General features: G+C 38.4%; 2 protein-coding genes across 17 annotated transcripts in view; one reads left to right on the forward strand and one right to left on the reverse strand.

Annotated features, from left to right (window-relative positions):
- LOC139137831 (kinesin-like protein KIF1A) overlaps positions 1-21,878 on the forward strand; it is a 668,091-nt gene that overhangs the window by 116,938 nt on the left and 529,275 nt on the right. The gene's annotated exons all lie outside the window — the stretch shown is intronic.
- On the reverse strand, positions 8,987-17,959 carry LOC139137834 (uncharacterized). The gene is made up of 3 exons (XM_070706118.1): positions 17,661-17,959; positions 11,684-11,859; positions 8,987-9,685 (listed from the first exon to the last, which is right to left on the reverse strand). The coding sequence occupies exons 1-3, from the start codon at positions 17,833-17,835 to the stop codon at positions 9,065-9,067; spliced, it is 972 nt and encodes a 323-aa protein (XP_070562219.1). The 5' UTR covers positions 17,836-17,959; the 3' UTR covers positions 8,987-9,064.

A 21,878-nucleotide genomic window follows, 5' to 3' on the forward strand; every position in this document is an offset into this window, starting at 1 on the left:
AGATTATGTTATGGTGCATACAATCTATCGTCCACCTCCATCCAAAAAGAATGGTTGTCTTTTTTGCGATGTTTATGGAGGAATTTGAATCCTTCCTTCATGAAATCTAGTTCAACCGATTCATTCTATGCGGTGATTTGAATATTCACCTGGATGACCCATTGTCCTCAGAGGGTAAGCGTTTCCTGGATCTACTTGATTCATTCGACCTCGTCCAGCTGGTCAATGGCGCAACACATCGCAAAGGCCATACCGGTACACTGGACGTGATCATTGCTCGCTCTATTGATGCTGACCTGTTGGCAAATGTACTGCCAATAGACATGTGTTTTCCCGATCACTATCCAGTATTTTTCGTCATCAATTTATCAAGACCAACCAGAGTAAGTGGCAAAGAAATATCGTATTGTCAGATTCGGAAAATAAAACTTGATAACCTGTCAGCCGACATCGATCGATTTGTCTCGGAGACAGCATCAATCGATGATCTTAATCACCTTGTGTCTGAATACACAACGTCCATGAAGAGCATTGTTGACAAACATGCCCCAGTGAAGACCCGTGTTATCAATAAAAAAATTGAGGCGCCATGGTATAATGATGACATCAGGGCTGCGAAGCAAGTACGGAGACGATATGAAAAATTGTGTAGAGATTCTGGACTTATGGTACACCGTCAGATGTTTGTGAATCAGCGTGATAATGTAAGTTCTATGATTGATGATGCAAAAACGAACTTCTACACGGGCATGATTGAGGACAGTACCTCTGATTCGAGACGTCTGTTTCACGCCGTATCGAATTTATTAGGGTCGGACACTCGTGTTGATCCCTTATCGGATACAACCCCGTCTGAGAAGGTTGAGGCTTTTGCCAAATTCTTCTCGGATAAGATCAAGAAAATTCAGCTTGGATTCCCGGCTATTGACACTGACGTTATCGCTGCCTCCGAGAGCTATGGCTTTGATCTGGACATTTGAACCTGCTACGGCTGATGAGGTGCGTCGCATTGTGATGAACTGCCCAAACAAGTTGGGTTTTATGGATCCATTGCCAACTAAATTGGTCAAAGCCTGTATTTCTTCACTGCTCCGTGTTTTTCTCAAAATTATCAATCTTTTGTTGTCGCCAGGGAAATTTCCTGATCGTCTGAAAGTGGCAATGGTCACTTCAATTCTGAAGAAATCATCATAGGATCAGGATGTTTTAAACAATTATTGACCAGTGTCTAATTTATCATTTATATCAAAGATTACAGAGAAAGTCGTAGCGGCCCGATTACAGAGCCATCTTAATGTCAATAATTTACATGTACCTCGTCAATCTGCGTACAGAAAATATCATAGTACTGAGACCGCTCTACTCCACTTACATAATGATATCGCTTGTGCTATTGGTCAACAGAAATTTGTTTTGCTCGTCATGCTTGATTTATCGGCAGCCTTCGATACTGTTAGTCATGATCTTTTGTTACACAAACTTCGTTCAATTGGCATTACTGGAAATGTGCTATCATGGTTTTCTTCCTATCTCTCGAACCGTGATCAATGTGTAATTCTCAATGGTGCTGTGTCCGCCACCAAAAAATTGGAATGTGGGGTCCCCAAGGGAAGTGTACTCGGTCCCATTTTATTTACATTATACACATCATCATTAGCTGAATTGCTCACTGATCGCGGTGTTTCACATCAATTGTATGCGGATGATACGGGGATTTACATCTCGTTTGAAGTTGATGACTCCGCAACCGCCATTGCTCAGATTTCTGATTGTATCAAGGGTGTGCAGTGTTGGATGCTGAGTCACCGTTTGATGATGAATGACAGTAAGATGGAGGTCATCTGCTTTGGAACGAGGCATTCCCTCTCCCGTCTCGGGCATGTGGATGTTGCAATAGGCGGCTCCCTCTTGAATCCGGCGCCAGCTGTCAAAAATCTTGGTGTTCTTCTCGATAGGCAATTGACGATGGAGCGGCATGTGACATCCACATGCAGGAGTGCATACTTCCATTTACGGAATATAGCTCGCATCTGTAAATTTCTCCCACGTTTGTCACTTGAAAGGCTCATTCATGCTTTCATTTTTTCTAAGTTGGACTATTGCAATGTATTGTTTCTTGGGCTTCCTTTATGTTTACTACGGAAACTACAGCTTGTTCAAAATAGCGCGGCTCGCCTGTTGTCTGGCTGCCGCAAGTATGATCACATATCTCCTGTTTTAAGATCACTTCACTGGCTCCCAATCGAGCATAGAATTGAATTCAAAGTCTTATTACTGGTTTTTAAGGCACTTCATGGTCTTGCGCCTATCTATATTATTGACCTTTTAACCCCCAAGAGTAATACGTGCCGTCTACGTTCTTCAGATTCGGGCTTGCTTGAAGTTCCGTTTACGAGGTCTTCATTCATATACAAACGGGCCTTTAGCAATGTCGCTCCGCGTTTATGGAACAATTTACCGGCTGATATTAAAATGTGCAACACCAGCAACGTCTAAAAACGCATCTTTTCCGCAAAGCTTTTAATTTATTGTCTCTTTAAGATTTTATACATTTTCCTGTGCCTGCATGTTTTTAGTGTCAAAGGTTTGTTTATTTTTTACATTTGTGAACCGTTTAGCGCATTTTATGGATTTAGGTATAGAAAAATAAAAATTATTATTATTATTGTTATTATTATTATTATTATTATTATTATTATTATTACAAGTTTAGGGGCTATAAGTATTATATAGAAATCTAATAATAGTTCATTGAGGCTGTGTGGGAATTCTGATAAAGAGGTGTTATATATTTTAATTTTGTCAATAGGGGTGACTTCCCATTGATGTACGTGCAGCGCAGTTTTCTTCCATCAAAAGTCACGACTATGAAAAAGATTTCCAATATAAATTAACTCTCTCTCTCTCTCTCTCTCTCCTCTCTCTCTCTCTCTCTCTCCTATGAAAAAGATTTCCAATAGGCCTATAAATTAACACCCGGCGATTCGCGTTCTTCTCTGTTGGAACACGCGCGCGCCCTTCAGAGGGACGACGCGATTCCCAGAGCATGCGCAATTGAGAGTGCGTAGCGTGACATTAGAACGTCTCCGATCTCGTGCTAGTCTAGTATCGTGTCGTTAGCTTTAAAAATGATGGAATGTCAACAGAAACTGGAATTACTGCAGAGAATACTTTTCAGGATATCACATGTGAGTGTCTAAGGTACCAAGTAGGACGTTTAGGAAATCCTTTCAGAAACTTCACGCCGCCTGTGGCCATTTTGTGGAGTATAAGCTTTATAAGCTTTAATACGTAACTGCAGCGTAAACAGTATTTCTACTGTACATATTGCCGGAACATATGCGATGGAAATGTTTGCGTTTCACGTCTTTCAATTATTCAGATGGAAATGCCGCCCTCTACTCAAAACTTTGAAAAAAACATGGTGACAGACTTTGGAAGGCTAACTCTTGTATAACAATGACATAATTTATGGAAAGACATTTGTATTCGAGCACGGCTACAGTACAGTTTTTGATTCGAGAACTCTCATCATGTCGGATTCACTGAAACAGTCAGTTGTATGCTCAACAATCCAGAGGGTGAGTCGAACTTTTCCTATGTCCATGTAGAACTTGTGCAAAAATAAGCGAATCCACAGGCCTTTGGCGAATCAATAAATGCGTTTTTCACCAAGCTGAAAGGTGGAAAGATTTATTATTTTGTAGCACGTCAGTAGTTTGATATGACTAACGCCTTTCACAATAATACTGGCTATTCCATTGAGCATCGTTCTACAGGTCAAAATCTTATTCCTCAGGTTGATATGTAGAGATTTTTATAGAAACTATTCCATAGCTATTTACATTTCTTTATCACTTTTTGCGGTTTTGCGGCTTCCTGTTTTTTGTTAGCCGATAAGCCGGCACACGCCAAAACGACTAGTCTTTGCGATTTTCTATAATTTTGGCACGCGCCAAAACGATTAATCTATTGCGCTCGTATGGGCACGTTTAGTCTCACTGTTTACCTCCGGTTGGTTAGCAACCACAGTTTAATTGACAGCCGATTCTTTATATTTAGGGTAAATTGTTGCAATAAGTGTTTCCTACGACGTTCGCACAAGTGAGAGCCCTATACTATGTCAAGTAGGGCAGTATTAAACGTGATATCTTGTAAAATTTCCCCCTGATCTTGGCCTGCTGGGTTTTTAAAAAGTGTTTAAAGGTATACAGGCACCATGTTCAAATTAAGCCGTTGCTACCATGGAAAGGGATCTAGCTAGTCATAGAGTTTATGGGGTCACGCCAGGTCACACTTAAATAATGCACCACTACATGGTCATAATTTTACTGTAGTTAAACAATCAGAAATAATTTGTCTTCGTTAGGCCTACTCTTCCTGGAATGGGACAAAGAAATTATTAATTGTCAATCCATAAAATAAATAAGTACCAGTGAATCTTGAGTGCTAAGGGGAATTGGGTTCACAAAATTAATTTGAGATACTAGTAGAATTAATTTTATTACATAAAATTAATTTGAAGGCATAAACTTAATTCGATGAATGCGAAGATAGTAATATACTACATAACACTTATTTGAGATGACTGCATGAAACAAAATTAAAAATGCTTGAAAAATTATTTCTGGTCTATATAAAATTAATGTTAACACACTAAAATTGACGGAAAACATAATTTTGACCAGAATGGCCCCAATATACATTATCTTTATCATTATACACCTGCATCTGCAATCTTTGGAGTTTTCTTCGTACAGTAAATTTCGGTATCAGAGGACGCAGAGTCCAATACCTTTCAGCTTGAGCGGAGATACCCCTATTTGCATATTTATATTAGAATTTCGTTCATTGCAAATGGAAGTGATGAGGGCGCTGTTCTACTTGACCATTATTTTTCCTGTTTTTTGGGGGGCAATTTCAGCCCATTTTTTCCCAACAAACGATGTCAGAGACGTTTCTATGGTCATATAAAGCATTTAAGTTTGTGCCTATGAATTTTTATCGACTTCTATGGCTTACTTTTGGTGCTATGTGTGTATTGTCGATCTATGGCTCGCTAAACATAGGCCTACTTTTGGGCTGCCGCAACTACATGCCCAGCTGATTCTTGTGAATATTTTTACATAGTTAGACAGTCTAATCATTATTTAAGCCCCCTAACTTAGTTTTATTCTTGTTCATTCCCTGCAAATCACTGCTTTGGCCTCGTAGGTCGTACACCGTCCCGCCATCAGAGAAGACAAGATGGCCGCTTAGAGTGAGGAACGTGTTGCACTCCGCTGACGCCTTGCTCACGTTTACAAATTGTTTAGGCCCAAAGATTGCAACAATATCACATATTTTATTGTTGTCAATCCAACTTCTGTTATATTTATATTTGATGCTTGGGTTACTATTTCGCGGTGGTCCTCGTAGGCATTGGCTCCCGATTTTCCATTGGGTGACCGGAGAAGTCGGGCAGTTGCGATTCGGCCATCGCCAGCGCGCGCCGGTGGTGCCGACCAACTCGCCCAGTGGGACTCGGCCAGGAGAAATCTGCCACTCGCTACAAAGCAATATGATTGCATACGCATTCTCTTCACAGTTGAATATGCCAAACAATTTTAACTTTTTACTACCATAGTTTTTGTTATTTTGTCGGTTTAATACTACTACGAACATTCAGAAAACAACTCAAAGTCGAAGAGCTCCCACGTCCACCCTGCAAAACATGTACGGTCTGCCTCCGTGTTTCTGCAGATCGCGCGCGTACCGTATTAAAGTTCAGGCAAACATTATGCCATTTCTTCAGTAAAATTCATGGCTTGATGACTCTTAACTAAGTTGCTTCACCATCTCCTATGACTTTTTAACGAACTTCAAGTGTAACTATGACGAAGACTGCAAACTCGCTACTACGATCGCGATACACCGCCATCATTAATTTTACCCAATGTGTGTATATCATACGTGCGTTGAACTGTGATCTGTGAAGTTTGCAAACATTACGCTCATCTTATGAATGACATTTAGATCGCTTTCGTATATAACTTAAGTGAGACTTCAAAAAAAGAAACACTAATATGGAGCATATATTCTAATTGGGTGCATACTGTACTGGCCGACTTCTCTTGTATTCGGTCATTGTCAACTGTCAGTGTCTGTCTGTTTGGAGTCGATGCAGGATGTGGAGGTCGGACATTCCCACGTCTGATTTTACTGACCCCTCAGCCTTTCAAGATAATAATATCGTTGTGGATTTGAGTGACCGTGACCTCCAGGTATGTAAGGGTCCCAAATTCGACAAAGTGAGCGTCGAAGTGAGCGTGGCAAAATACAAAGTGAGCGTCAAACTGAGCGTGGCAAAAGACAAAGTGAGCGTTGAACTGAGCGTTGGAAAATGACAAAGTGAGCGTCGAACTGAGCGTTGGAAATGACGAAGTGAGCGTCGAACTGAGCGTTGGAAATGACAAAGTGAGCGTCAAACAGCGTTGAATACGAAGTAAAGCCGGCCGCACACGAGAGAAATTAGCTGAGCAAAAATCCTCGCGAGGAAAATTGCTCAGCAAACTTCTCTCCGTGTGCGGTCGATTTTTTGCGCGTTGCATCACTTTTTTGCGCGTTGAGTAAAATATCCAACATGTTTGATATTTTTTTCCTCGCGAGGAAAATTACTCACCGTGTGCGCTCGACTGAGTAATTTTACTCACGACTTTCTACCTACGCGCATGCGTGGAATCACATGACAGTACAAAATGGCTGCCCCCATGGAAAACGATCGATCTTGATGTCGTTGATTAAAATGTGACCAGTTGGTGAGTAAATATGTTACACATCTGATTTTTGTTTCAAGGAAGATGCAAAGAACATGAGATCTACCTTTTTTGCGCCTACTGGTGCGGGTACTGCAGGAAATATACGGATTGGACCAACAGATACTCGTATCACAGCACCTTCGATGCATTGGGACTCGTAAACATGAAAATCAGAATAGGGTGTTCAGGGAAAAATTCTATAAAATTCCAAGTGAATTAATTTTGATTCTACTGGATAGATCTCAGGGAAAAATTACAATACTTTTTATCTTGTGAAAATCGGAGCAATCTAACTCGTTATAGATTTTTTCTCATTAAATGTTCGCGTTTAGCAGTACATCGCTATTCTTTCAGTGAATAGCGTTATTTCTAAAAATATATTTGTTTCATTGCAGTCGCTGCCTCATATTCCAATCGTCATTTTGCGAAAAAAGTGAAGTATCTAGGAACCATTACCATTGTTCAGGAACTCTGAAGTCTACTGGTCTAGATCGTGGTGTTTCATCTAGAAGGGTGACAGGGGATTCCCCTTCTGTTGACTTGTTGGCAACCCCTAGCAACTGACCAAGGGGCGATTGGTGCCCCACTGAAATAATGACAGTTGACAAAATATTTTTACACAGTCAAGAACACTGAATGGTAAGTGAATTGTTAATTTTCTTTAATGTTCAAAGTATAAACAAATTAACAGAAGGTATAAACTAACTTAGAGCTAGTTTAAGCAGATTTTTTTTCTTGTTGGTTTAAGCAGGTTTTTGTTCTTGTTGGTATTAAAATTTGGATGTATTGCAACATAACATCGGCTGGTACACATGTAAATGTTCAAAATGATTATTTCAGAATTCCTGTGAAAAAGGTATTGTTAGTTGGTACAGTCCACGGTTTCCCCTTCTGTCAGACTCAATCAACAACAACACCCCAACACCCCCCACTCCCTGTTTCTGACATGTTCATGGATGAAACAATGAGATCAGCCTACGCCAAAAAAGAAGTTACCGGGTGCATTGGCAATATTCAAATGAGCAGAGGGTCAGTCAATCTGCCATGAAGGTGATTTAATTTTGTGAAATATGTTTGAAGAAGAAACAGATCCGTCATTGAAGGCTGTCTCAACAATATGTAATGTATCAAATTCAGGTTATAAAATAAAGTCCAACTCCTTTCTTTTCCAACTCAACATTTAGATCTCAAGGGCACAACAGTGTATAACAGTGCAATGGAAGCAAATGACAGTGCATCTGAGGATGAAGAAGTATTATTGCTTCTTTTGCTGTTGCGCAGATGTCGGCGTCGAAGGAGAGCAGCGTGCAGAACAACATGGACAAGACAGTGGATAATGCGGCGACAGGCTCAGGGAGCTCGAGTGTATGCGAATCTGGTCCAAGAATTAAGGGCTGAAGACCCTGAAAGCTTCCGCCAGTTCCACCGTCTAGACAGACAATCATTTCAAGACATCCTGACAATGATAAGCCCCTACATTGAGAAGCAAGACACTAATATGCGATCTGCAGTTAATCCCAGTGAAAGACTTGCTGTAACCTTACGATTCCTTGCTACAGGTAGGTGTACTATCAGTAAATGCCTTAGGGCATATTTCTGTGATTACCCACAAGCAATATTCATCAGCACTCAAGACACTATGATTGATATTTCGAAGATTTGCCACAATATCTTTAATTGTAAGTAAATAGAAAACCAAACCCTTTTTCCATAAATAACAGTAATTTGCGTAATTTTGTGCTATAAATACTTCATTTATTCTAGTCATTTTTAATTTTATTTTCAATTAGCTGTTACTAAGACTATTTTTTTGTTCAACTTGTTTTTTTGTTCTGTGTATCAACTACATTTTTTCCACTATAGACAGACAGACATATACATACATACATACATACATACATACATACATACTCACACACCTACCCACTTACTAACCTACCTACCTAATTATAATGAATATGTTCAAGTGATACATTGTATAGGGTAAGTGAATATTGTAGACCATTTCCACTACTAAGCATATGCTTGGCTATGTTGTGAATTATGTTGTCATCAACTTTTTCTTTTCAGGGGAAACATTCAGAAGTCTTTCCTTCCAGTTCAGGATTGGTGAAAGGACTATTTCAGCCATCATAGAAGAAACATGTGGGGCCTTATACAATGCAATGAAGGAAAAATTCTTGAAGGTATAGATTCCATATACTTTATTTATGAAATGTTTTGAACAACAATGAACTGTTAATTACAACTACTCTGCTGCAACTCATTTACATCTGAGTGAATATTGGTGTATGTCGTTCATCAGATAATTGTGAATTGACTGTGTTACTGTTATCTGATTGCCAGATATTCTGCTGTGGAGGTAGATGAACAGCAGAATCTGTAGCTGCATGAAAGGTGGTATTGATGGGACTTGAGTTTTGTTGATATGGTACCTGCCAGTTTTGTGTGTATGCTTGAAATTGCTGATGATTTTGAAAGGCATTATAATGCATAAGAGACCCTGTCTGTGCCTCAAACAGAATATTTGATATTCGGTGTTGGGCCAAATGTCTCATCTTTGGTTCAAGTTCCCGTAGAGTTTGGGTTACATAATTCCCAAAAGTCTCAACAGCATCCTTTTTTTCATCACCACACTTCTGTCTTTTGTTTCTTTCAGTAATTGATTCAGCAACTCCCTTTATAAGTTCATATTCCATTTCTGCCTGATGTCTTTTGGAAGACTTCATTTTTGTCTTCATTGGCTTGTTTGTTGATTTATCATCACCGTCTGTTGAATCCTTACAGCTGGCTGGGGTTGGTGGCATAGAGAAATCCAATGTTGAATTTGACTCATCATCTATCAATTGTGGTTCATCAATATCATCATCTACTGAGGATGGGGATGGCTGAAATGATTAAAAATATCAGTTATATTAATTGTCTTTTATAATATTTTGGGTTACTTACAAAATACAATACTATAAGGACAAGGGCTCAGTGACAGATGTATTGGACAAGCCATATATTCAAGTCAAATACATCACTGATTGGGCTTGAGTCCATACATATCTGTATTTTTTATTTTTTATTTCTTTTTGGGGGATTTTTTTTAACTTTTTTATTACATTATATGAAGAAAGCCTGCATAACATTACACTTGAAATGATCAATCTAGCTGCTTCCAATTACATTGTTTTTTTACACATAAACATTAAGGAGTCTAATGAATGAAACTCACACTTAGAACTGAGGGTTAAAGTCCTCAGTGTATTACATTCATAAAGACTCATTATGTTTAACATTAACACAGTAATTTGTATCAGCCAGATTAATTACTTTAAGTGTAATGTGATGCAGGCTTTGTCAAAGGTTACAACAATAGGTGTATAATAATCTCTGATATTTTTATTAATTTTTTCAGACTCCAACATCAAAAGAAGAATGGCTGAAAATTGCAGAAGAATTTCATCAAAAATGGAACTACCCATGCTGCATTGGTGCCATCGATGGGAAACATATCGCCATCGTTCAACCACATCACAGTGGAACTGAATTTTTTATTACAAACACTTTTTTAGTATTTTTTATTGGCTTTAGTAGATGCAAATTATAAGTTCACTTGTGTAGACGTTGGGGCAGCTGGTCGGGAAGGTGACGCAGGAGTTTTTAATAATTCTGCTCTTAAAAATGCATTAAATGCTAAATGTCTCGATTTACCACCTCCAGAGAACATCCAAGGGGTAGAGTATATCAATGAAATGCATTATCACATTGTTGGGGATGATGCATTCCCCATGTCTAGGACAATCATGAAACCATATCCTCACAGAAGTTTAAATACAGAAGAGAGGATTTTCAACTATCGACTCTCCCGTGCCCGTCGGGTAGTTGAAAATGCATTTGGAATTCTATCCAACAGGTTTCGTGTTTTTCATACCACCATCAACCTAAACCCTGATAAGTAACAGGTTTGGTTTTAGCAGCATGTTGCTTGCATAATTTTATGGTTGATAAAAACAAGCACACCTATGTAGGCATTGCTGATACTGAAGATGTTGAAAATCACACATTTACTGCTGGTGCTTGGCGCAATGATCCAGCACTAGTTGGATTGGCTCCAACACTGGGTAGAAATCCAACAAGAGAGGCAAAGGAGCAGCGTCGACTTCTTACAGGTTACTTCTGCTCTCAAGTTGGATCAGTTCCATGGCAAAACCATATGACTAGTCTGTAAGTCTTTCGTGGACAATGTGATTTCTGGCCAATTTATGGCATGAAAAATATTTCATAGACTGTTTTTAGTCTATGGTGATTTTTGCTGAATTTTTCATTGGTTGTGTTCGGCTAGCGCACCATGGAACATTATCTTCAAGAACATTTACTGTATGGCACTACAATTTGTGCTTCGTGTTGTGTCAATTTTATATTGAATCAAATAAAGTTTTAAGAAAATTGAACCGGTCGTAGCATTGAGTTAAAGGCACAGTAGCTGTAACTTTTGATAATGTTTCATATTCTTCTCCCTACATCATGTTGATATGTCAAGTATTCAGCTTATCACCACAGTCAATACATGCATTACCAGCAATGTTGTTGTTGAAAACTGACTTTTAATCTTGACTTAAAGTCAAATGTCAACAAAAAAACATGGCATTTAATTTAGTGAAGAGAACAAGAAATAGCAATTGTTGAACAGAACAAAAATGGTGAAATAATCATCAAAAGTTACAGCTACTGTGCTGTTCATTAGAGAAAAATGAAGATCAGCCTCCATGTTTTTGCAATGTTGGCTATTGATTGGTGAATTTTCAGTCACAAGGAGACAAATCTGCATGTTCTCCACAACAACAGATAATACAATAGTTGTTTAATTTATGGATACATTATTTAAACAAAATACTTACCTCATCCAAATTTGATATTGATGGTCGAGATGCAATGAATGGATCCAAGAACTGCAACTTGTCCAACAACCAATTTCTTCTCTTACTGGTGTTGCGTGCACTCCCACTTGATCCAGGCTTCTTGGCCTTCACATAGTTGTTACGAAGATAACGTAATTTCACCTTTACCCAGTCAGCTGAAGATAATGACATTTTAATCATTTATTTACTCATATTGAAATAATGAAAATGATCTTCAGTTCTTAATGGAACAGAAAAAGTTGTTATGGTTTCAAAGTTAAAGGGACATTATAATTTTTGGTAATTTTTCCAGTATTATATTTATATAACTGCAATACGCAATTCCCATCTGTATGTCAAGCTGAAATATTCAGTATTCCGCCAGTCAAGACATCCTGTATATGTGAAATGACCATTGTTATTGTTATTGTTGACAAATGAGTTCCAGTCTGGACTTGAACACAATTTTCTGATTACACTAAAATAGGTTCTGTTGATAAGTGAAACATTGGGCATTTCATCATGGTTCAGGTTTTTAAAAAGAAACTGTAGCTGGAACAGAACAAAAAATTCTGAAAATCTCGACAAAAGTTACACCTAATGGAGCTTTAACATACAGAATCAATCATGCTCATTGTTTCATTCCAACTTATTTCCAAAACCACCAGCCAGATTGCTTGACATGAAATTTGTCATAAAGATGTAAAATATGTCACAATGTCCTTAAATATAATGACATATGCAATGTTGCCTTTAACCATTTGTTTTCATTCATACTTAAAATTATTCAAAATCACCGATCCAAATGTGTAAGTATATGCAAGTCTTTGAGAATATTCCTGATGTAAACTCAAGTCAAAACTATTTCATTGCTCAAAACCACTTGTCAAATTACTTTGATATAGGCATACAGGTCATATAATCAGTGTGCCCTCTAACTAACAAGATTTCAAAAAACTTTTGAGTCAATTTTAAAACTTGGTTATTTTTCTTGAGTCACCATGTATTATTTCCTATTTAGCTGAAAATTTTCTTGTGTCACAGAGAATATTTTTGAGTCATGACTCAAAAATTATGCTTAGGGGACCACCATTTGATTTCTGGGGGGAGGGGTATGGAGGATTTTGAGGGAAAAAAAATTGTCGCCAGGTGAGATAGAAGAAAAAAAAAATTGATCCTGTCATGGCCTTAGAAAAAAAGAATTGTCATAACAGACAGAAGTGAAAAAAAAATTGTCACAATGCACCAGGAATTAGCAAAATTTGGAAACCCTATTCTCATGTATTCTTTACCGGCGCGCCGCCATAGGCGGCGCAAATGTTTTTACCACAAGAAATTCTTATGTTTTTTTCCCAGCACTTATGATATAAGCATGCACTACATAGGTCTACTTTACACCTCAGTACACTCAATGTTTTCCTTCCCTTTACTGACCCAAGAAATCATATTTCAGGATTTCTGTTGCAATATCTCAATGGTATAGGCACTATCTAAAGGGGACTTTTTTACTTCTGTAAATTGTGAAAATTTTAAACAAAAGACAGGAGTCAATAAACTAGTGTTAAAATCAATATATTATTCTCTCAATATAAATATATAAGGAATATGTACAAGTTGACAATGAAAAATTGAGGAATAACAAATATAATGAAACACACGGGAGGGGGGTCACTAAAAAAATTGAAAACTTCAGGGGGCGTTACTCAAAATGTGAAGAGGAAGAAGGGGGGGGGGGCGCGGGGTTACTCAATTTTTTCTGACGAAATAAATTGAAACACATCTCAGATTGCACCATTTCATACATCCATTTCTCAAAATTTTAAATGCGAGAGGGGGCACCCCCTCTCGTGCTCTCCCCCTTGGGTCTTCTAACAGTTTTACTGGTAAAAGACAAATTTTAAATGCCTATCGGATTGCACTACACTGCACCATGGCGCACATCAATTTCTCAAAATTTTCACAGGATCTAGGACAAAACTGAACTGTTGTGAATTCATCCTTTATTATCACAGAAACATGTTTTCATTTACCTCAGTTCAATGACCATTTTGACAGTTAAACATACCATATTCATGCTTTTCATTAGAAGCTAGCAGCTGGAGAAATGACACAAGAAGGTCACAGATTTTCCATTCCTGTATATTTATTTATCTTCGGTCTCTGGCAAACAGAACTGTTTTTCACAAATTGTATTGTCATTGTTTGGTTGTTGAATATTGTGGCACAAACACTGATCATGCATAAAATGTAAAAAAATATTGCAGTGTTCAATGTCATTTTCAAACAGTTTTACCGAGTGCAAAATAACCTGAAACTCCTCTCAGATTGCACCATTGAACACATCAATTTCCCAAAATTTCCAATACGAGAGGGGGGAACCCCCTCTCGTGCTCTCCCCCTTGGGGTGTTCTAACATTTTCACTTAGTAAAAAAATTAAAAACACATCTCAGATTGCACCAGACTGCACCATTGTACACATCAATATCTTAAAAATTTCCATGCAAGATAGGGGAAAGCCCCTGTGACACTTCCCCCTAAGCCTCTCGCGTGTTCTCTCCCTGTACTTTCAAATTCTGCCCGGTCAGATATCCTAGTGAAAACCCTGTCATAAAAACCCATCCAAATTAAACATGTACTATATGGTTAGATACTGCGTGAGCTTTTATATCTTTATTTTGTTGTGACTTACAATTTCATTTTGATGGGTTCACCTTTTTTGAACCATCATGAGATAACTGATGATAGTCTAGCAGAGTACATCAGGATTTCAAAGGTCTTTACTGTTGCTGTATTTTGTAAATGTTACAAATACATGTATTTGTATTTAGCTTTTCTAAGTGGGGGGGGGGGGGATCAGTCAAAATTCCAGAGTTAGAGAGGGGAGTTACTCAAATTCATCATGGGGTGTCACTCGAAATTTCTGAGTTTCAGGCCGTAAATAATGACGGCTCCCTTATACAACGCATCACAAACTTGATGACAAAGAAAAAAAATTGCATTGGTACTCCATTTGAAAAAAAAAATTGATGCAGCTCTGACAGTAGAAAAAAAAATTGCTGTCACTGTGACAGGAAAAAAAAATTTGCTCCCATACCCGTTTCCTCCATACCCCCCTTCCCCCCAAAATTAAATGGTTCTCCCCTTAGAGGGCACACTGCATATAATAGTTCAAATCATATGTATTCGAGGAAATGTGTCTCATTATGAGGGACAATTAATATGATCCAACTTGAAAAATGTGGAGAACATTTTTAGCTACTATAGACTATAGTCTATAGAAGCTATTGGGATGGGTATCCGTCCGGCGTCCGTCGTCAGTCTGTATGTATGTATGTATGTATGTCCGTTTGTGAGGCGTCCGTCCACTCAAATATCTTGAGAACCGCAGTACTTACTGATTTGATATTTGTTGTGTAGATGAAAAATATAATTTTGAGAAACTGTTTTTTTAATTTTTTGATATTGTTGAAAATAGGCAAATTAATGCCAAAAAAGGTGTTTTTTGTAAAAAATCTTCTTCTTCATAACCGCTGGTCAGACAGCTTTGTTATCTGGTATACAGGTCCCTAGGGATAACCCAACTTAGATTGTTCAAATTGTGATGAAATATGCAAATGTGTATTTTAAGGAATTTTTTTTGTCATTTTTGGTCAAAATTTGACTTACATTGTATGTAATTCTTGTACTGTATAAACCCTATCAATTCACCCAGAAAAAAATAATTAATAAGATTTTAAATAATTGAATTAATTAGGAAATCATCAAAGCCAAAATAATTTTAGTGTGGAATTATCAGAAAGTTCAACTTTTTTTGACAGTTCATAGTGAAATGCTTACCATCTTGGAGGATTAAAACATGTAAAGGCAACTTTCCTGAATCCCAACTTTGATATTCTGAACCACCATTTATGTTATCTAAAAGAAATTGCTCATAATAGTTTGTCATGATAGGGTGGTCAAATAAATAGAGATAGAGAAAGTTCTAATTTCCATTTATGGTTGACTTGGTAAGGATAAAATAAGATTACTTTTTGAGGAAAAAAATAGAGTGGTCAATTAAAAGAGTGGTCAAAGTGATAGGGTTTTTATGGTAAAGCTTGGCTGTAAGATTCCTCATGTGCTATTTATAGCAATTATGCAATCTGTGTAAACACTGCAATGAAAGTGTTACATGATTCCTTGTAAGCTTTTGATGACCTTAAACTTCTTAAGTTTCAAACATTTGTCTCTTCTGTGTGCTTTCTCTGAGTACGTACAGTCTCAACTTATTCAACAGAACTTACTTGCAATGTTAATTTGAAAGATAAATGTGCTTGGTTAATAGGATGAAAATACTGATAAAGGTAACCAGCTCAAGATTCTTTATAACCTGACAGATATGCTTTTTTTATGATTTAATCTTGATTTAAGCAAGTCTTGTTTACTTTAATTAGAATGTAATTAACTCTGGTTTATTTGCTATTATAGACTAATATAGTCTGATGAAATATGCAAATCTGTATTTTTAAGGAATTTTTTTACATTTTTGGTCAGGCCATCCTGAAATGAGCTATCAAAGATATCCACCTTCTTCATCAATACATGTGTCACAAAAGGTTAACACAGCAGAGCTCTGTCAACTGTTGAGTCGCTTGTTTTTTCTAAACCGCTGGTCAGACAGCTTTAATATTTGGTTTACATGTCCCTAGGATGACCTTAGTGAGATAATTTCATACAGTCAGGAAATACTTAATTTTGTATCCATGTCTATAGTAGCTTCAGGGACTTTGGCCCTATGTTTAATGTTTTTCTATGGATTAGCTTAGGCTTGTAGTAAAGTATGATACAATTACCTATATAATGTCTACATGTGGGTATATCACATAGAACAGAGCTGCATTAGGGACAAGTCATTTTCTTAAGCAGGGGAGGGGCGGATGTGAATTAATTATTGTACACACCAATTGGTTTCTGATTCAAATTGACATTTCGGCCAATTGTTTAAAAATTAATTTTTATTAAAATGAGAGAAGCCATAACTAATTTATAAAAGTAAAATATACTTCCTGCAAACATGCTTTTCCTTCTCTCCACCCACCCTTACTTGATAAATCAAAAAGGCGAAACATTCAGATTTTATCCTGATCTTTATGAGATAAATATAAAAAAATTATATGCTAAAATTCATGATTGGTTTTTTCCTATTTCTTTTTCTGTTTATGTTCCCCTTTTTCTGAAAAATCACATAATTGCCTATGAATGCCACAGTATCGAAATGAAAGGCGCCATACAACAATAAGATATTGGCCTCATTTAGCATTTTTGTAACAGGTGACGAAGTGCTTCGCCGCCATAATAAAATTAAAAAGAAAAAGTGACCCCTCCCCCACCGAAGATACTTACCTGCCCCTGTTATGCTAATTACCATTTCGCTGTGCGTTTATTGTTATTCAAATTATTTTGTGACGGTCTTCGCATATGTTTAATCAGCTATATTCGTCGTGCGGCGCACATTTCACGAGGGTGTCCCCCTTGTTGAAAACATATCCCAAGATGCCTCACTAAATCAGTGGCCTTTCTGTACGCAAAAACGAACTTGCCAAAACTAACACGCAATAAAAAGATCTATTGATCTAATTTAAATATCTGCTAAATATTGAAAAGGGATTACATTATGTTAAAATCCCATTTGATCGTGATTTTCGTGTATTTAGCCCGCGGTTACTCTGATCGCTCGAGCATAACCGTACACAGATTTTCGACAGAATTGATATATATAAAGGGGGTTGCACATAATAAAGGTAAATTGTTTTTAACTCACACCGATAATAACCGAGAAGTTCTGGATATACTAAAACGTATGCTTTACAACATTAAAGTCGCGCAAGCGCGGCACGACAAGACTAGCAAAGGAAGGAATGTTTAGGGGAGAGGAACTTGAGCGGAGTGATATGATTGACTTGAAAGAACACAAATATGCGATTCTCCCTATTTTACCTGTTTTTCCAAGCTCCGTCCCTATCGCTACAAGTGCATGTTCTTTTTTGTCCCTATTCTTAAAATCGGGTGATCTAACGTCGTATAAGGCGGGATAACTTGACCAGATTTCAACTAATTTATCCTCAATAACTGCATCAGCTATATAACTATCGTTTTCCATGGGGGCAGCCATTTTGTACTGTCATGTGATTCCACGCATGCGCGTAGGTAGAAAGTCGTGAGTAAAATTACTCAGTCGAGCGCACACGGTGAGTAATTTTCCTCGCGAGGAAAAAAATATCAAACATGTTGGATATTTTACTCAACGCGCAAAAGAGTGATGCAACGCGCAAAAAATCGACCGCACACGGGGAGAAGTTTGCTGAGCAATTTTCCTCGCGAGGATTTTTGCTCAGCTAATTTCTCTCGTGTGCGGCCGGCTTAAGAATCAAACCTGGCGAAAAAAAGAAGAGCTGAGCGTTGAACTGAGTAAGAGTGCTAAAATGTAGCGAATATGTGACATATAGCTTGCATGGGTGCTCAGTTAGCGCGTACTGGATAGTACACGATTTGCCAGCTTGGCTAATAAAAACGTGTTTACAATGACGCGCGCAATATTGGTGTCATAATTACAGTTTATTTATAATTACAGTTTACTCTTCGTAGTAAAAAAGAATAAGAGATAGGAGTCAAGGTCCTGTAGTCGACGGACCTCGATGAAGCAATGTCAATCACTATCTGTAGTGTGCATGTACGTGTGTTGACAAATGGCAGGCAGATCGAGGTCAAATATACGTCATTCTCTATGGGTTGACCGAGACTGAAAAGTTTTGAGCCAATCATAAGCTTACGCCTGAAGCCGAAAAAATTACAGTAACTTTCACTTTTTCGGGTGAAAGATGGTTTTTTTCACATTGCTTTAATTCTGAAACATTTGTCATGATAAGACATTGTTCGGCAATCGTGATGTCAAATGGATAGAAAATCACGGTTGACAATGCAGCATTTTCTATGGGGCCCAGACACTTCGCACCAAAACCACTTCGCCCCACACAACTTCGTTCCAAAACCATTTCGCACCAAAACCACCTCGTCCCAACTATTACCTCGTCCAACGCCACTTCGCCCCAAGTACCACCTCGTACTGAAATTACTTCACTTAAGTATAGTTCCGTCAACTCGTCCTAAAACATCGATGCCACGATGTATCATAACGATGTTTTACCTGCAACTTGGCTACCTTGAACCATTTATTCTTCCATGAAACCATACGGTATATTAGAAAAAAGAAACACGCAAACTACTAAATGGTACATTTCAGGTGCCGTGCGTGGTATTGCACGATGCGATGTCATTTTCTCGAAATATGTACAATTTCAAGATTTCAGTCCTGGGATGGTAGAAAGGTGATTAAAACTTCACAGGCAGTGGTTGGTTATTTTCAGCTTTTAACGGTTAGCGATAAATTGAGGAGTGAAGTGGCAATGTTTTTGGGGCGCAATGGTTTTGGGCGACGTGATTTTTGGGGCGAAGAGGTTTTGGTACGAGGTTGTTTTGGTGCGAAGTGGTTTTGGTGCGAAATGGTATGGGACGAGATGGTATGGTGCGAAGTGGTTTTGGTGCGAAGTGTCTGGGAACCTTTTTCTATATCCCGAACCGGTACCATTTTGTGTTGTCGATTGACAAGATTGTCGGTTTGTTAATTGTAATTAGCTGACCTCTACTTCAAAGCCTGTGCTGAAGATACAGACAGCATACGACAACACAGAGGCAGCTTTCATATAATGTTGCGCAACCTCTTTCATGTCGGCACTGACATAAACTGCTATGTCAAAAAACAAGATATTATGTTTTGGCCTACATTCGGCGGTAATACATTCCAAATAGATCGAAGGAAGGCATTTAGTCACAAATTTCCGACATATACTGTGGTGATTTTACAGACCGAACATAACGTCAAGTATCGTTTTTATGACAGAAATATGTGGGACATCAAAGCTGGATGCTGATATTCAAAAAATATATACCGTAAAGTCGCACTGTACTTTCATGATCAATGCAATGTTACTGACTTTCGGGCAGTTGGGGGGTGGACATCAATTATGCAAATCAAATACGTCACAGGGTTCACGAACTCGACGTCGTCATCACATGCACAGAATCCCACGTCGAAAAACGATCATCGCATAGAGTGTCACGTTCAGCAAATGATTTCCAGACATGTGTTTATTCAGGCAACGTCTAAATTGACCTTTCAACATCAAGAATCTTTGGATGACAGTCTAATTTATGTAGAATCATTATTGAACGTTGCAAACTACGTCAGTCAAGTTTAGCCACGCTGACGGGACTTCAAACAAATCAAGTTCACGGAATTTTCAGTGCTGCAGTGGGCTCAACCCTCTGAGCCACAGTCTCTTGACTCAATGCAGGCGAACCGCTAGCCGTCACTGATGCAATAAAAACAAATCACAGTCCGCCACAAAAATTTTGTTGGGAAAAATCACCGTCATGGATATAAAAAAAATGGTACCCGGCCGGTGCAGTGAGTGGCGTCGCTTGACAAAACGTCGGCATTTTATGGCGATCAGCGCAGAAATGATCTTTGAAATTTTACTGTGCAGCTACAATAGTCCACAGACACATTCATTCAAAATCATCAAAATGCAGAGCGATTTTTATCTAGAGAAGCGTGGTCCGTAGCGCCACATATCCCGGGCCCCGTCACGACTATGGTTATATCGATGCGTGCAGAGCCGTAAACTACGTCGATATGCATCGTTCTGTTTGCTCAAAGTTCAAAGAATACCTACCATACTGTAATCTTGAATGCAGAGCTTCGGACTTCAAAACAATTATTCCAGCAGTGTATTTTATTGACACGAACTTTATAGCAGAATGCTTTCTTTATTGAACGTGTTTATGAAGTTACGATAAACTTGATCCAAGTCTGTAGGCGTACAAATATCAAAATGGCATAAATTTAAGGAATAAACTTCGCCTGCCCGGTTGTTCGCATGTCGGGTTGGTGATAGGGTGTTACGTAGTCGTGGGGTGAACGATGTGATGTTGACTCAAATGGCTAAAACGTCGCAACCCATCGTAGTAGTTAGCAATTTTAACTGGTAATTTCAGTGCCTTCTTTATTGAGTACAAGGACATTCATGCTGCTATCAAATATAGATAAAAATAGACACGACAAATTGTCCCCAGACACAATGTCAATATTTGCTATCATGGAATGGCTCTACCCATGTATGACCCGAGTTTTACTTCCCTATCTCGCACAAATTGAACAAATTTGGGTGTCGTAATTAACTTGAACTTTACATTTGATAAATCGTCAACTATTTTTGTGACATCGACCACACCTAAGACATGTTAGGGGGTGTTCATGAATTGCACCTTTTTGTTAGGTATTTAGTTTGCAATATTTTACAGACGGAAGTGAACATACGCAACAGTGACAACGTACTAGTTTATTTGACCAAGACGTACACGCTCTCTCTCTGTTACATCGTATTCAAAGTCCGATGTAGCTTGTCTCCGATGTCACCATGTGCATTCAAGTTTGAGATCAAATGATATTTGTCATGGCCATGAAGCGAAATGTGTTCGGAAAGATTATCTACCCTAAACAGGGCAATAGTAACGTGGAATGTCAACTCATGCCAAATCATCAGGCGGGATTGACGACTAACGAAGTTCGTTGGGTACCGCCATAGTGAATGTAAACATCGACCTGGCGGGACGCGATCTCACAGCTGATGGCAAAATTAATTATACCACATCCCATCGTTGGAGGCGCCATCACGCTCAGTTTGACGCTCACTTTGACGCTCAGTTTGACATTTTCCACAAAGTGCTCGATCGCTCGGTTTGACGCTCAGCTTGACGCTCAGTTTGCCATTTTCCACAAAGTGCTCGATCGAGCACTTTGACGCTCACTTTGTCAATTTTTGGGGTCTTACATACCTCCATGATTTGTCACAGTTTTCCTTTTCACTGGTAACGGGTAGTATATCACTGTCGAGTTATCATGTTTCAACTCGTCAATGTTGACTGAAGTCCGATAGAGTTTCGCCGTATTAACTCAGTGCCATAGCGTTACATACGCTGTACACGCGTACACTGGGCTGTACGATCGGCCTTGTACGGTAACAGCGCATACATGGCATCGTGAAATCATGCCGCAAATATAGGCGCACCGTCAGAAATTCACGAAACTTGTCACAA

Source organism: Ptychodera flava, chromosome 7, assembly GCF_041260155.1.
Source record: "Ptychodera flava strain L36383 chromosome 7, AS_Pfla_20210202, whole genome shotgun sequence".
NCBI classification, from domain to species: domain Eukaryota; kingdom Metazoa; phylum Hemichordata; class Enteropneusta; family Ptychoderidae; genus Ptychodera; species Ptychodera flava.

Bases quoted from the DNA above. Each gene is read 5' to 3' on its own strand.
- LOC139137834 (XM_070706118.1), bottom strand. From the start codon at position 17,835: ATGGCTGCCCCCATGGAAAACGATAGTTATATAGCTGATGCAGTTATT. The intron at 11,860-17,660 runs GTAAAATAGGGA...CATTATCTTCAG, and splicing joins GACGGAGCTTGGAAAAACAG to CTGACTGGGTAAAGGTGAAA. The intron at 9,686-11,683 runs GTAAGTATTTTG...TAATCATTTCAG, and splicing joins CAATATCAAATTTGGATGAG to CCATCCCCATCCTCAGTAGA.